At 50.8% G+C, this 16418-nt stretch overlaps 1 protein-coding gene across 2 annotated transcripts in view; it reads right to left on the reverse strand.

The window, feature by feature from the left end:
* dock5 (dedicator of cytokinesis 5) overlaps nt 1–14696 on the reverse strand; it is a 211806-nt gene extending 197110 nt beyond the window's left edge. For both annotated transcript variants that reach the window (XM_063057154.1, XM_063057153.1), the window contains exon 1: nt 14442–14696. In XM_063057154.1, the coding sequence (XP_062913224.1) occupies nt 14442–14484 (43 nt within the window). In that variant the 5' untranslated portion in view covers nt 14485–14696. The remainder of the gene's footprint in view (nt 1–14441) is intronic.
* Between the last annotated feature and the right edge of the window lie 1722 nt (nt 14697–16418).

Genomic DNA, 16418 nt, shown 5'->3' on the forward strand with positions numbered 1-16418 from the left:
ATGGGGTTCGACAGCTGGGGTTGGAGGCTCATCTAGGAGAAGGAAAACTCTGATCTCAAACCTCCGCTGCCTTGTGGCTATACCCGCTCATGGGGAAGGCTTTGGGAGTAAGCCCCGAGGGAAAAATCTAGAGCTGGAGTCCTACGTCGAGTTCAAGGCCGACTGGCAACTCCTGCAATGCCACTGGTGCCGAACTGTATCGGTCCCTGCTGTTCCTTTGGGTGCGTCAGATGTGTGGAGATGGGGGAGCTTGCTACACGGGCAACAGCTTGCTCTCCATATCGTACTGCCCCGGCTCTCTTGTGTGTCTAGACAGCCAGGATGCAACATCCATGGTCGACCCCGAGGTCCCAGAAAGTTTGAGAAGGGGTCAGAGCTTAGATATAAAAAAAAGTACCACTACACCTGTGTTGGGTGCAGCTGAGGCCACAGCCAGAAAACTGTGTACTATCTAAACATTGAACACAATAAAACAGTACAGGCCCTTCAGCCCACAATGCTGTGCTAACCCTTCATTCATTTATTTATTGAGATACAGTGCAGAGTAGGCCTTTCCAGTCCTTCCCTTTGAGCCACACCACCCAGCAATGCTGTGATTTAACCCTAGCCTAATCATGTGACATTTACAATGACCAATTATCCTACCAACTGGAATGGCTTTCATGGATCGGAGAGCATGTCTTATGAGGAGAGGCTGAGTGAGCTCTTTGGAGCAAAGGAGGATGACAGGTGACTTGACGGAGGCGTACAAGACGGGATAGCATGATGGCTAGCACAACGCTTTACAGTACCAGCGATCCAGGTTCGATTCCCACCACTGCCTGTAAGGAGTTAGTATGTTTTCCCCAGGACCGCATTGGTCTCCTCCGGATAATCCGGTTTCCTCCCACAATCCAAAGGCGTACCGAATGGTAGGTTATAGGTCATTGGAAATTGCCCTGTGATTGGGCTGGGGTTAAATTGGAGGATTGCAGGTCTGTGTGGCTCAAAGGGCCCGAAGGGCCTAGTCATGCTGTGTCTCAATAAATAAATACAGGAACAATAAGAGGCATATGCAGAGTGGACAGCCAGAGACTTTTCCCAGGACAGAAATTGTTAGGACAAGAGGGCATAATTTTAAGGTGAGCAGGGGAAACTGTAAGCGGAGGGGGCAGGGGGGAGATGTCAAAAGTAGTTTTTTTTCCCCACATAGAGAATGGTGGGTGTGTGGAACATGCAGCCAGGGCTGGTGGTTGAGGCAGATACATTAGAGGCATTTTCAGAGGGACAGGGATGATAAAAAATGGAATGTTCAAAGTACATGATTATCAAAGTTTGTATACATTATACCACCTTGAGACTTGTCTCCTTACAGGCAGCCACAAAACAAGGAACCTGAAAGAACCCATTAAAAAGAGACTAACAAATATCCACTGTGCAGACAGAGAGAGAGATAGAGAGAGAGAGAGAGAGAAAGAGAGAAAAAAACACAAATTGTACAAACATTAAAAGCAAGTAACAGCATTCAGAATGAAAGTGAGTCCACAGACACGAAGCCCAGAGCCTCCGCACAGCGGAGAGTGCAGTAAATGACGCCGGGTAGGTTATGCAGGAGGGAATGTTTGGATTGATCTTGGAGTAGGTTAAGAGGGCAGCACAACATGGTGGCTGAGAGGCCTGTGAGGTTATGTAATGCTCCACGTTGTAAACAGGGTGGTTGATTGCGGCACAGACTCAGCGAGCCAAAGGGACTACTGCCACGTTGTACGACACCAATAGTCAAAGCTCAAAGCTAATTTATCATCAAAATGAAAAATATATGACACCATATACAGCCTTGAGATTCACTTTCTTGTGGGAATACACGGTAAATCCAAGAAACACAATAGAGTCAATGAAAGACAACACCCAAAGCACAGACAAACAACCAAAGTGCACAGGACAACAAAGTGTGCAAGTAAATAAGTGAATGTAAGTAGAGATAGATACATATAGTACTATGCAAAGGTTCTCTCTCTCGCTCGAGGGTGTCTAAGACCTTTGCTCAGTACTGTACTTTTCAGTGCAGAGCGGACAGCCAGTTTGTAAATCTGGCGAAAGTGAAGGATGTTGGGCACGGCCAGTGTGCAGCACCACATGAAGGGCGTGGACAGGTGGCAGAGAAGGAGTACCAGGGGTGAAGGGTGCTTTGGGTGCATACACACTCAGCCCTGAGACACCAGGCAAGGTAACTTTACGTATTGCGCTGTACTGAACCGCAAAAGAAAAACCAATTTCATGACATACGTGAGTGATGTTAAACCTGATTCCGATATAGGTCTCTATTGTGGACTGAGAGTGGGAAATGGGACAGGGAGAGGGGAATCATGTTTGGGAAAAGGGGGAAGGGAGAGGGGAGGGAGCAGGAAGCGCCAGAGAGATATTCTGTAATGATCAATAAACCAATTGTTTGGAATCAAATGACCTTGCCTGGTGTCTCAGGGCTGGCTGTGTCTGCACCTGCACTACCCCCTCCCCAGCACTCCCTCTCTGCCCCCCGTCCCACACCCCTCCTGCGGCACCCCACCATCACCACTCCCAACATCCTTTGCTCCCGCCAGATTTACAAACTCTCTGCTCCACGTTGACAAGTACTGTACCGATGTATGTGTGCCTAAGACTTTTGCACAGTACTGTATATGAAGTTTTTTCAAGAGTCTGATAACAGCAAGGTAGAAACTGTCCTTGAGTCTGATGGTACACTTCTTCAGACTTTCTGCCTGACGGGAGGGGGTGAAGAGACATCGTCTGGGGTGGGAGAGGGTGAAAGGACATCATCTGGGGTGGGAGAGGGTGAAGAGACGACGTCTGGGGTGGGAGAGGGTGAAGGGACATCGTCTGGGGTGGGAGAGGGTGAAGGGACGATGTCTGGGGTGGGAGAGGGTGAAGGGACATCGTCTGGGGTGGGAGAGGGTGAAGGGACATCGTCTGGGGTGGGAGAGGGTGAAGGGACATCGTCTGGGGTGGGAGAGGGTGAAGAGACGATGTCTGGGGTGGGAGAGGGTGAAGGGACATCATCTGGGGTGGGAGAGGGTGAAGGGACGATGTCTGGGGTGGGAGAGGGTGAAGGGACATCGTCTGGGGTGGGAGAGGGTGAAGGGACATCGCCTGACGGGAGAGGGTGAAGAGACGACGTCTGGGGTGGGAGAGGGTGAAGGGACATCGTCTGGGGTGGGAGAGGGTGAAGGGACATCGTCTGGGGTGGGAGAGGGTGAAGAGACGACGTCTGGGGTGGGAGAGGGTGAAGAGACGACGTCTGGGGTGGGAGAGGGTGAAGAGACGACGTCTGGGGTGGGAGAGGGTGAAGAGACGACGTCTGGGGTGGGAGAGGGTGAAGGGACATCGTCTGGGGTGGGAGAGGGTGAAGGGACATCGCCTGACGGGAGAGGGTGAAGAGACGACGTCTGGGGCGGGAGAGGGTGAAGGGACATCGTCTGGGGTGGGAGAGGGTGAAGGGACATCGTCTGGGGTGGGAGAGGGTGAAGAGACGACGTCTGGGGTGGGAGAGGGTGAAGAGACGACGTCTGGGGTGGGAGAGGTTGAAGAGACGACGTCTGGGGTGGGAGAGGGTGAAGAGACGACGTCTGGGGTGGGAGAGGGTGAAGAGACGACGTCTGGGGTGGGAGAGGGTGAAGAGACGACGTCTGGGGTAGGAGAGGGTGAAGAGGGAATGTTTGGGGTGGGAGGGGTCGTTGAGAGAACGTTTGGGGTGGGAGGGATCGTTGAGGGAATGTTTGGGGTGGGAGGGGTCGTTGATGATGTTGGCTGCTTTCCCAAGGCAGTAGAAGTGTGGATAGAGTCCATGGAAGGGAGGCTTGTTTTCATGATAAACTGAGCTGTGTCCATAACGCTCTGCAGTTTCTTGTGTAATTGCTGCACCGAGCCGTGATGGGACGTTTTCTACGGTGCATCAATAACAATTGCCGAGGGGCCGGGTTCCTTGGAGGAAACAGAGGCGTCCGTAGGATGGTCAGTCGAATGCCCTCAAACTCAGTCCAGATCTGTCGTGCTGCCTTCTGTGGTCAATCAGTCAAAGCTGTCCCAAACCTTGTCAGGTCTCGCCAAATCAGCCTTGCGCTGAGCGGCTGTTTGGTTGCAGTTGATTTCACCCGAGACTATCCCCTCATATCCTGCCACCATCGCACATTCCCCGGGACTACACGCTCCTTCCCCACTCACTAGGAGCCCTTCACACCCAGGGACCCCCCGCTCACCCTCTGACCCCCCCCATCCCCCAGCCCTCCAGTGGCCTTGACCCTTGCGGTGGGGCAGGGACCGTTGGGACCAGGAGTTGGATTGCTCACGGATAGCCGGCGAGGAGCACGCACACAGGGAACGATTGAGTGAGGAGTGGGGATGGACAAAGGGAGCAGGGGAGGGCGGAGGATTCCCAGCGTGACGTTAGCTCTTCCGCAGCTCAAGTCTGGACGGGACTGAAAGGAACCTTCACCTTTATGGCCCCTCTGTCTCTCGCTCGTCACCGAGGATACTGAGGAGGGTGGGGATCAAAGGGAGACATTGACCTCTGGCTGTTGCCAGTAGCTGTGGAGTCAGGTTACAGTAGAGAGGCAGCTGGAGTCCTGCAGGATGATCCCAGGCACTGGAGCAGAGGTCCGGTATCCCTGGAGATTCCCGTCTCACTGCCCGTTTCCACGACAACTCTTCCAAATAGTCTTGACTGTTCCCACAACCTGTGGACTCACTTTCAAGGACTCTTCATCTCATGTTCTCAATATTTATTGCTTACTGATTTGTTCTTTGTTTATCTAGTTATCTATTTATCTACTGTGCAAAAGTCTTAGGCACATACAGTATGTATAGCCAGTGTGCCTAAGACTTGCACAGTACTGTAGTAATTTTATGTATTGCACTGTACTGCTACCACAAAAAAACTAATTTCATGACATATGTGAGTGATGATAAACCTGATTCTGATGTGGACTGAGAGTGGGAAGGGGGCAGGGAGAGGGGAATCATGGTTGGGAAAAAGGGAAGGGACAGGGGAGGGAGCGGGAAGCACCAGAGAGACATTCTGTAATAATCAATAAACCGATTGTTTGGAATCAAATGACTTTGCCTGGTGACTTACAGCTGATATGGACTGAGAGTGAGAAGGGGGCTTACGGCTGGGTGTGCGCCCACACCCACGCCAACCCCCACCCCTGCCCCTAGCACTCCTTCCCTGCATCTGCCCCACACCCCTCCCCGATGCTCCACCTCCACCATTCACAACACCTTTTGCCCCCACACCCCTCCCCGATGCTCAACCCCCACCTTTCACAACACCTTTTGCCCCCACACCCCTCCCCTGATGCTCGACCCCCACCATTCACAACACCTTTTGCCCCACACCCCTCCCCTGACGCTCGACCCCCACCATTCACACCTTTTGCCCCCACACCCCTCCCCGATGCTCGACCCCCACCTTTCACAACACCTTTTGCCCCCACACCCCTCCCCTGATGCTCGACCCCCCCATTCACAACACCTTTTGCCCCACACCCCTCCCCTGATGCTCAACCCCCCCATTCACAACACCTTTTGCCCCACACCCCTCCCCCGATGCTCAACCCCCCCATTCACAACACCTTTTGCCCCCACCAGATTTACAACTCGCTCTCTGCTCCACATTGACAAATACAGTTCCACGCAACGGTCTCAGGCACCCTGGCTGTATACATGTGCCTAAGGCTTTTACACAGAACTGTACGTTGGTGCGAAATGTGTGGTGACACTTGGTCAAATGATGCATTTCACCGTATGCTTCGATGTATATTTGATAAATAATTGAATTTAGATTTATGTTACTCTAACCTGTTTACACTGGGTCTGAGACACTGAAATCCCTCAGTTGCCTCTGTAGCAGAAAGCTGCAGTGAGAGGGTATTGGGGTTCAATTCGGGCTCAGAGACCCCCTGTCCTAGACTGTACCGACAGAAGGTTAATTGTCCATTCATTTAGGGAGGATGGGGCCTGGAAGATTGGGTTGGAGTTGACAGGAATGGGAGAGAGGTTACAGGGAAGTTACTGAGGGAATGGAATCGACGGGATTGTTCTAAGACCAGAAACTCGATGGGCCAAATCTAAAAAGGATTAGAATTTGAGATCCCACTAACCCCATTGATGGGTGTCCCTATGCTCCCCCCCCCCCAAGAATCTTGTGTCCAATCTGGCTCTACCAGACGCGCAGGAGTTGGTGGCAGCAGTGCGATCGCTCGAGATGAGTGTGATTTTCTCCCAAGGGATCGTCTACTGGTGGGTCCTCGGGTGGGAGTAAAAGCAGATCCCAAATCCTGTCCCCTTCGCCATTTGCCATTCGTCACCTGGACTGCAAGAGGACTGGTTCGGCTCCGTGATGCAATGACGTTACCTCTCAGGAGTCATACGGTGCAGAAACAGGCCCTTCAGCCCATCGTTCCCATCCTAACTCCCAAGTACCATCTCCAGGAACCCCAATGTCCAGCATCTTTAGAAATCCTCAGTGGTTCAAGTACACGTCTAGATACATGAATATTGGCTAACCGTAAGTAGACACGATCCTCTATCTCAGTACACGAGGACCAAGAAGGACACAAGTTCGTCTGGGAATCTACAAAAATCCTGGCAGAAGTACAAAACATGAAATCAAGAGAATTCTTGGAAGCTTGGCTCTGAACGGAAGACTATTAACAAGCACGTTGAACTGGACACAATTTACAAACCTATGTGACTGTAGGATCAGAACTGAGAGTGGACCTCAGATACCCAAGAAACCGACACTCACAGTGACCCATACCAGAGATATGGGCCAACGGATATCAGTCAGCTATCCAGTTAGTCAGGACCCAGCGGAGACTAGCGGCCAGCGTGACCGCCAACCAATCAGAACAACTAGTTGGACCAATATGAACGTAAGTGCTCGGCAGAAACAACACTCAGTTGTTGATAGGTCTTAGATGTCGAGAGAATCTCTCCCCCTCAACACCCTCAGACAGGATGGTCCAGATTCCAATGACCCTCCAAGTGAGGATCCTCAGATGCCCTCCAAACACTTTCAGCCTCACCAGAATGTAACCTGTTCTTGGGAACCTGCATTACAAGGAGAGGTTGTCTACAGGGATGTTTCCTGTGGTGGGAGAGTCAAGTACCATACGACAGAGCCTCAGAATAGAGAGGTGTCTGTTTAGAACGGAGATGAGGACCAGAGGGTGGGGAGTCTGTGGAATCTGTTGCCACAGACAGCTAATTGGAGGCCAAGTCATTAGGCATATTGAAGGCAGAGGCTGATAGGTTCTTGATTGGTCAGGGAACGAACGGATATGTGAAAAAGGCAGGAGATTGGGGCTGAGGGGGAAAATGGATCAGCCATGATGAAATGGAGGAGCAGAGGCGATGGGCCAAATAGCCTAATTCTGCTCCTATATCGTATGGTCTTATGGTACACTGGACCCTTATCTCCCAGAACACGGACGATTGAAGGGTGACACGATAAAGATAAAAATATCACGAGGAGTAGAGGCATAGTTTTTCTTTTTTTTCATCTAGGGAAGGGATACTTAGAACAAAAGGGAAGAGATGGAAGCAAAGTGCCTTCTTAGAGTGATCTCTCAACAGAGCCAGCATCAGGATCACCAACTTGCCTCCTGCCCACCTCTCCCACAACTGTAGCTCCTGTCCTAAAGTGCACTTTGGCAAGTCCGACTGCAGCATGGTAAGAATACAGGGATAGAGAGGGAGTTGTACACCGAGAGAGAGAGGGGAAAGAGAGGGAGTTGTACACGGAGAGAGAGAGGAGATAGAGAGGGAGTTGTACACTGAGAGAGAGAGAGGATAGAGAGGGAGTTGTACACCGAGAGAGAGAGGGGATAGAGAGGGAGTTGTACACCGAGAGAGAGAGGGGATAGAGAGGGATTTATACACTAGGAGAGAGGGTGTTATACAACGGAAGAGGGAGTTGTACAACAGGAGAGAGGGAGTTATATATCAGGAGAGAGGGGATAGAGAGGGAGTTATACACTGGGAGAGAGGAGATAAAGACGGAATCATACAGCAGAAGAGAGAGGGTAGAGAGGGAGTTATACACCAGGAGAGAGTAGATAGAGAGGGATTTATACCACAGGAGAGAGGGGACAGAGAGGAGTTCTACACCGGGAGAGAGGGGATAGAGAGGGAGTTCTACACCGGGAGAGAGGGGATAGAGAGGGAGTTCTACACCGGGAGAGAGGGGATAGAGAGGGAGTTCTACACCGGGAGAGAGGGGATAGAGAGGGAGTTCTACACCGGGAGAGAGGGGATAGAGAGGGAGTTCTACACCGGGAGAGAGGGGATAGAGAGGGAGTTAAACACCGGGAGAGAGGGGATAGAGAGGGAATCAGGCACCAGGAGAGGGAGAAGCATGGTATGGCAGCATTGTAGTACAGTGTCCAGCGTAATCCTACTACTAACTGAAGGAAATTCTACATTCACTCGATGACCACGTGGATTTCCTCCGGGTGCTCCGGTTTCCTCCCACATTCCGAAGACATACGGGTTAGCGTTAGTGAATTGTGGGCATTCAATGTCGGCACTTGCGGCCGCCCCAGTGAATCCTCGGACTGTGTAGGTCGTTGATTGAAAATGGCATCACTGGCTCTGATCCATGCCATCCAACTGGCTGGAGTATTCATGGGCATCTTTAGCCTCCCACTGCTGTAGTCGGTGGTCCCCACCTTCTTCATCATTCCAGTGCCCAAAAAGAGCAGCAAGCTGCTTCAGTAACTACTGCCCGGTGGTACTTGCTGAGAGGTTGGTTACGGCTAGAATTAACCCCTGCTCGAGCAAGGTTCTGGACCCACTGCCACAACAGGTCTAAAGCAGACATAACCTCACTGGCTCTCCACTTGGCTTTGGAGCACCCGGTCAACAGCAAAACACACGTCATGATGTTGAACACCATCATCTCCTCATTATTAATCACCAAGTTCAAAACCTGGACTTCCGTGCCTCCTTCTCAACTTGATCTTTGACTTCATTATCGGGAGACTACGGTCAGAGCTGATCAATAATAGCATCTTGTCTTTGCTGACGATCAACACAGGCACACCTTAAAAACATGAGCTTAGTCCACTGCTCTACTCTCTCTACACCCGTGACTGCTCAAACCACATTTACAAATTTGCGGAGGACACCACAGATGTTGGTGAAATCTCAGATGGCAATGAGAGGCGTACACGAGTGAGACAGACCGGCTGGTTGAATGGTGTTGCAACAACCATCTCATACAAGTCAGCAAGACCAAGGATCTGACTGTACATTTCACAAGAGGGGTAGTCCTCCTTGAGAGGCCAGTGGTGAAAAGCGTGAGCAGCTTCAAGCTCCTGGTATCAAGATCTCAGAGGAGGCACGCCAGCTCTACTTTATCAGGAGTTTGAGTAAATTTGGTACTAAAGAGTCCTGTAAATTTCTACAGAAGTTCGGTGGAGAGCATTCTGACTGGTTGTATCATAAAGAGAAGAGATTCTGGAGATGCTGGACACTGAAAGTAACGCACATAAAATCCTGGAGAGACTCAGCAGGTCAGCCATTTTGGGCTGAGACCCTTTATCAGGTCCCCTGTTTACTCAATGACTGTTTATTCCTCTCCATTTTGACCTGCTGAGCTAGAACATAAAACATAGAAATCGACAGCACATTACAGACCATTTGGCCCACAATGTTGTGCCGACCATGTACCCTACTCTAGAGATTGCCTAGAATTTCCCTAGCACATAGCCCTTTGTCTTCTAAGCTCCATGTACTTACCTAAGACTCTATTGTATCCATTTCCACCACTGCCACTGTCAGTATATTGCAAGCACCCACCACTCTCTGTGTGAAAAACTTACCCCTGACATCCCTTCTGTACCTATTTCCAAGCACCTTAAGACGGTGCCCCCTCGTGTTAGCTATTTCAGCCTTGGGAAAAAGCCTCTGGCTATCCACACAATCAATTCCCCTCATCGTCTTATACACCTTGATCAGGCCACCTCTCCTTCTCCGTTGCTCCAAGGAGAAAAGGCCGAGTACTGTACACAACCTATTCTCACAAGGTACACCCACCAATCCAGGTAACTTCCTTGCAAATCTCCTCTGCACTCCCTCTATTTTTTTTTAGGCATCCGTTAGTCTCATGAAACCATGGATTTGCACCTTGGAAGGTTTCCAGGGCGCAGGCCTGGGCAAGGTTGTATGGAAGACCGGCAGTTGCCCACACCGCAAGTCTCCCCTCTCCACGACACCGATGTTGTCCAAGGGAAGGGCATTAGGACCCAAACCACTTGGCACCAGTGTCGTCGCAGAGCAATGTGTGGTTAAGTGCCTTGCTCAATGTCACACACGCTGCCTCAGCCAAGGCTCGAACTAGCGACCTTCAGATCACTAGATGAACGTCTTAGCCACTTGGCCACGTGCCAGCAACCCTCTCTGTAGTTTCCAGGATTTTGTGTGTGTTGCTCTGGCTGCATCACAGCCTGGTGTGGCGGCTCCACCGCACAGGATTGCAAGAGGTTTCAGAGGGTTATCGACTCACCAGCTCCATCACCTCCCCACCATCAAAGAAATCTTCACGAAGGCAGCATCCATCACTAAAGATCCTCACCACCCAGAAGACATACCTGAAGACCCACATTCAAGGATTCAAAGGCAACTCCTTCCTCTCCCTCAGCAGATTTCTGAATGGTCCACAAACCCTTGAACACTACTTTGTTATTCCTTATTTTTGCACTTTTGCATAAATATATCCTGTATATTATATAAAAATGTAATGTATGGGATGTATGGGGTGTCCCAGGCAAGGGTAGCACCTCTGGTGAAGGGGCTTGTTGTGTCTATTCCAGGGCAGTTGACTCAGCTTTGGTTCCCACCGGGGTCTCAATTCTCACCTGTGGCTCCAAGTAGCTGTCTGCATGTGACAGGGGCCACACCCCAGTACATCGCTTGGACAGGTGGGCTAAATCAGGCGAGGGTAGCCGGTGGGTCTCGTATCCCGGTGAGATAAGGGTATGCTTGTCCTAGCATGCAAAGTCTGCTCCAGTAGACTGGGCGGATGAGGTTTACAGTGAGATCCAACATTGTAAAGAGCAGATATCAGTAAGATTGAAAGAGTGCAGAGGAGATTTACTAGGATGTTGTCGGGTCTTCAGGAGTTGAGTTACAGGAGAAAGATTGAACAGGTTAGGACTTTGTTCCTTAGAGCGTAGAAGAATGAGGTGAGATTTGATAGAGGTTTACAAAATTGAGGGGTATAGACAGAGTAAATGTGAATAGGCTCTTTCCACATAGATTAGGAGATATAAATACAAGAGGACATGGCTTTAGGGTGAAAGGGGAAAGGTTTAGGGGGAACTTCTTCACTCAGAGAGTGGTGGGAGTGTGGAACGAGCTGCCATCTGACGTGGTAAATGCGGGCTCACTCTTAAGTTTTAAGAATAAATTGGATAGATACATGGATGGGAGAGGTCTGGAGGGTTATGGACTGGACGCATGTCAATGGGACTAGCGGAATAATGTTTCAGCACAGACTAGAAGGATAAATCAAATCAACCACCCTTTGCCTTTAAAACTGAATCAATTCTCTTAGGTACACTGTCATGCAGTTTTATAAGAAAATCAGCTGGTAGGATATTCCAAGCATCTTAGAGAACTTGCCAAGTTCTTCTGCAGATCTTGGCTGTCTCGCTTGTTTCTGTCTCTCCAGGTAATCCCAGACAGCTTGGTTGATGTTGGGATCAGGGCTCTGTGGAGGCCATTACCAAATTAAACCATCTAAAAACTCGAGTACCCAAGACTTTTGCACACGACTGTATATACAGAAAGTCGCCAGAAAAGGGCCAGTAACACCATGAAGGATCTCACCCACCCTGCTCACGGACTGTTTGTCCCACTCCCATCAAGGAAGGGGCTACTGAGCATCCAAGCCAGACTCAAAAACAGTTATTTTCCCCAAGCAGTAAGGCTGATTAACACCTCACCCACTGACACACCTCCCACCTGCACCAGAAACATAGAAAACCTACAGCACAATACAGGCCCTTCGGCCCACAATGCTGTGCCAAACATGTATTTACTTAGAATTACCTAGGATTACCCATAGCCCTCTATTTTTCTAAGCTCCAGGAGTGTCTTAAAAGACCCTATCGTATCCACCTCCACCACCATCACCGGCAGCCCATTCCACACACTCACCAATCCCTGCGTAAAAAACTTACCCCTGACATCTCCTCTGTACCTACATCCAAACACTTTAAAATTTTGTCCTCTCGTGTTAGCCATACTTCACCATTTCTTGTCAGACAACTTATACATAGACAGACATATGTCACTTTATGGACATACAATCGATGTATACAAAGTTATCTTAAGTTTTTGTATTTATTTGTGTTTTTTAATTATTGTGTTCTTTATCTTATTGTGTTTTTTGTGCTGCATTGGATCCAGAGTAACAATTATCCTTTACACCTGTGCACTGGAAATGACATGAAACAGTCTTGATTCACAACTAAACAAACCTGCATGGATTTGGGATGTTGGGGGGGGGGAGGGAAACAGGATCAGGATCATCTGGAAAAACCCCACACACTCTCAGGAAGAACCTACAAACTCCACACATTCAGCACCCTGAGGCAAGGATCAAGCCTGGGTCCCTGAAGATATGAGATAGCATCTCCATGGCAACAGAAGTCAGGCCCTACAAAACATGAACGTCTGGCTCATGGGGTTAAAAAAAAACCAGGGAAGAGGGCACTCAGACCATAGGGAGAACAAACCAAATAAACAAAGCGCGCAGAAAGACGATAAACTTCACAGCTGAAACACTAAACAACTTGGGCATGCAACAATTCATCAGATTTCATTCATTCAACATCAGATGTGACAAATATCATAGAGTAATAGCAGGTCAATTGGCCCAACTGACACATACTAACCACATCATCCTCCCCCCTAGTCCCATAACCCTCCAAGTACCTGACTGGTTAAACAAAATTGTTATGGAAACAGCAATGAAGAATCCTTCTGTATCTGAGAGTGATGATATTCCTGAGTCTCTACCTGGGACATGTGTGACTGACAGTAGTGGAAACCTAGAGGAAGCTACTGGCATGATGAAGGTAGCTCTGAAGAGATGGAGGACCTTCCCTGCTGCCCTAAACACCAGTGGTGTAATGGGCCTGACTTACTGAGTTCCTCCAGCACTTTGTGTGTGATGCACATTAACATACCTCATGAGTAACAGACGTGCCAACACTGACCACTGGGACACTCCACTAGGCACAGGCATCCAGTCAGAAAAATCAACCTTCAACCATCATCCCCTCCCTATCATTGAGCCAATTCCGAATCCGCCACCCTAGCTCCCCCTGAATCCCATTCAATCACACCTTCCGGATCAGCTTGCCAACTGGGACCTTGCAGAAATCCATCCAGACAACATCCACTGCCTGACCTTTATCTGCCCCCGGTTAGCTCATCAAAAAAACCCCAGACATCATTTCCCAGGCATAACACAATGGGGCACCATTGGGCCACCATTGGGCCATTTGGCCCATCAATTCCCACTTGGCTGATCCATTTTCTCTCTCAACCCCATTCTTCCCCATAACCTTTCATGCCCCGACTAATCAAGAACCTATTGACCTCTGCCTTAAATATACCCAATGACTTAGCCTCCACAACAGTCTGTGGTAATGAATTCCACAGATTCCTCACCCTTTGGCTAGAACCATACTCACTACTCCTATCAGGCCTTGACCATCCAAGCGATGGTAGATCAGGTGCCTCAGAATTCCCTCCAGTAATTTCCCTACAACTGGTCCAGCTCAGTCGTTGCTTCACGCAATGATAAACCAACTTCTGGAGGTTCGCCATGAGAGCGAGTCGCTGAAAACGGGACCAGTAACTCAGCAGCCGCACAGAAGGTTTACCGAGAGTTCCCCGGGCACAGGGCTTGGGCGCTCTCCCTCCCCCCCCCCCACCCCCGGGGCAGAGTGCGGGCATTCACCGGGCGCGCGCCCGGCGGGGCAGAGTCCGGGCGTTTACCGGGCGCGCGCCCCGCGGGGCAGAGTCCGGGCGTTTACCGGGCGCGCACCCCGGGGCAGCGTGCGGGCGTTTACCGGGCGCGCACCCCGGGGCAGAGTCCGGGCGTTAACCGGGCGCGCACCCCGGGGGCAGAGTCCGGGCGTTTACCGGGCGCGCAACCTGGGGCAGAGTCCGGGCGTTTACCGGGCGCGCACCCCGGGGGCAGAGTCCGGGCGTTTACCGGGCGCTCCCAGGGGACTGCGCACCGTATCTCCCTCTTCCCTCTGGGAGAAGGCTGTCCCCGGGACTTTGGAGAGCAGTGCTTGCGGACTGAAGGGAGCGAGAGAAGTTGGGCAGCGGCCGACTGCGGAAAGTTACCGACGCCCCGTCCCGTCGCCTCCTCACTCACTCACCGACCCCGTACTTGTCCCGGCGGCTCGGCGTCCAGCGGGACATGGCTCGCCCGGCTCCGCTCTCAGCTCAGCGCCCGCTCCGCTGCTCATCCGCACCGCAGTTTTGCGCCATGTTGAGCGAGGGGCGGAGAGACAGAGAGTTGTTCATCGCCGCCTCAGCCCCTCCCGGCGGCCGCTCTCCGCTCGGCCTGAGCACTCGGTGAGGGTCTCTCCCCTCTCCCTCCTTTCCGCAACTCCCCACCGACTGAGCAGGAGGACAGAACTCTCCCCACCCTCCGTCCCTCCCACCCCTCCCATCACTCCAACCCTTGTGTCTGTGTCGCTCCGAGGGGGAGGGTTGGTTGGGATCCCCGCCGGAGGAGGTCAAATTAATGAGGGCAGAGAGTTGGAAGGTTTCCCCAGAAAGCAGGTACATAAAACCAGGAGTGGAGTCGGGAGGTTAAGAGGGGAGCTGAGGGGGAGAATTCTACCCCCAGAGTGAGATCGGACACTGGACTGGGGGATGGTGGAGGCAGACGCTCTCGAAGCTTTGAAAGGGGACAGGGCAGGGTACGAGTTTAAGGTGGTCGGTTTAATCGGAATCCGCGGAGAAACGCCTTAACCCGGGGTATAAAATGAGCCGCCAGAGGAACTGCTTGAGGCGGGCACATTAACAGCGTTTCAAAAGCACTTGGACGGGGACACGGAAAGGAAAGGGTTACAGGAAGGGCGCCAAACTTTTTTTGTGCCCAGGACCCCTGTCAGTAACCGAGGGGTCCACAGACCCCAGTTTGCCGACCCTTGCTTTAGGGGGATATGGGTCAAGCACAGGCAAATGGGACTAAGCTTGGAGGGGGAATCTTGGTTAGCATGGACCAGTTGGGCCGAAGGGCCTGTTTCCGTGCTGTTCGACTCTGTGACTGGGCATCTGGACGAGGCACGGGAGGTCTTGGCGTGGTGGTGTAGCAGTTCGTGTATCGCTGTAGGGCACCAGCCATCACCGATCCGTTTTTAGTTCCTGCCACTGCCAGGAACATACTTGCTAATTTATTTTCGTTTTGTGTGCACCTTGGTCTGGAAGAACATTGTTTCGTTTGATAGTATAAATGTCATCACCATCATCATTGTGTGCCATGTCGTGTGACGTGGGCAATCATGGTCCTTCCGTGATCATGACCGTTCTTGACAGGTTTTTCTATGGAAGTGGCTTGCCATTGTCTTCTGGGCAGTGTCTTTACAAGATGGGTGACCCCAGCCATTATCAATACTCTTCAGAGATTGTCTGTCTGGCATCAGTGGTCACATAACCAGGACTTGTGATGTGCACCAGCTGCTCCCACGGCTTCACATGACCCTGATCGGGGGGCTAAGCAGGTGTTACACCTTGCCCAAGGGTGACCTGCAGGCTAGTGGAGGGAAGGAACATCTTACACCTCCTTTGGTCGAGATGTATCTCCACACTGCCACCCTGAGTATACATGTATACAAACAAGAGAAAATCTGCAGACGCTGGATATCCAGAGCAACACACACAACCCGCTGGAGGAACTCAGTAGGCCAGGCAGCATCTATGAAAAAGAGCACAGTCGACAGTTTGAGCCAAGACCCTTCAGCAGGGTCAGCATCTTGTGTGTGTTGTTGTACATGTACGCAGTTGACTGGCAGCAAAGTTGAACTTGTACATTTTCCCTGTGTGGATTTCCTCCAGGTGCTCTGGTTTCCTCTCAAGAACAGTTACTACCCCACAACCATCAGGCTTTTGAATAAAAGGAGATAATTGCCTTCTCTTGCTCATCTATTGACCTGCTCCCACAACCAATGATCTCACTTTTAAGGACTCTTTATCTCATTATTTCGTGTTCTCATTATTTATTGCTATTTAATTATATTTACATTTGCATAGTTTGTTGTCTCCTGCACTCTGGTTGATCTTTCATTGATCCTGTTATAGTTACTATTCTATAGATTTGCTGAGTTTGCCCACAGGAGAATGAATTC

Source organism: Mobula hypostoma, chromosome 8 (genome assembly GCF_963921235.1).
Source record: "Mobula hypostoma chromosome 8, sMobHyp1.1, whole genome shotgun sequence".
In the NCBI taxonomy this organism is placed as follows: Eukaryota; Metazoa; Chordata; class Chondrichthyes; order Myliobatiformes; family Myliobatidae; genus Mobula; species Mobula hypostoma.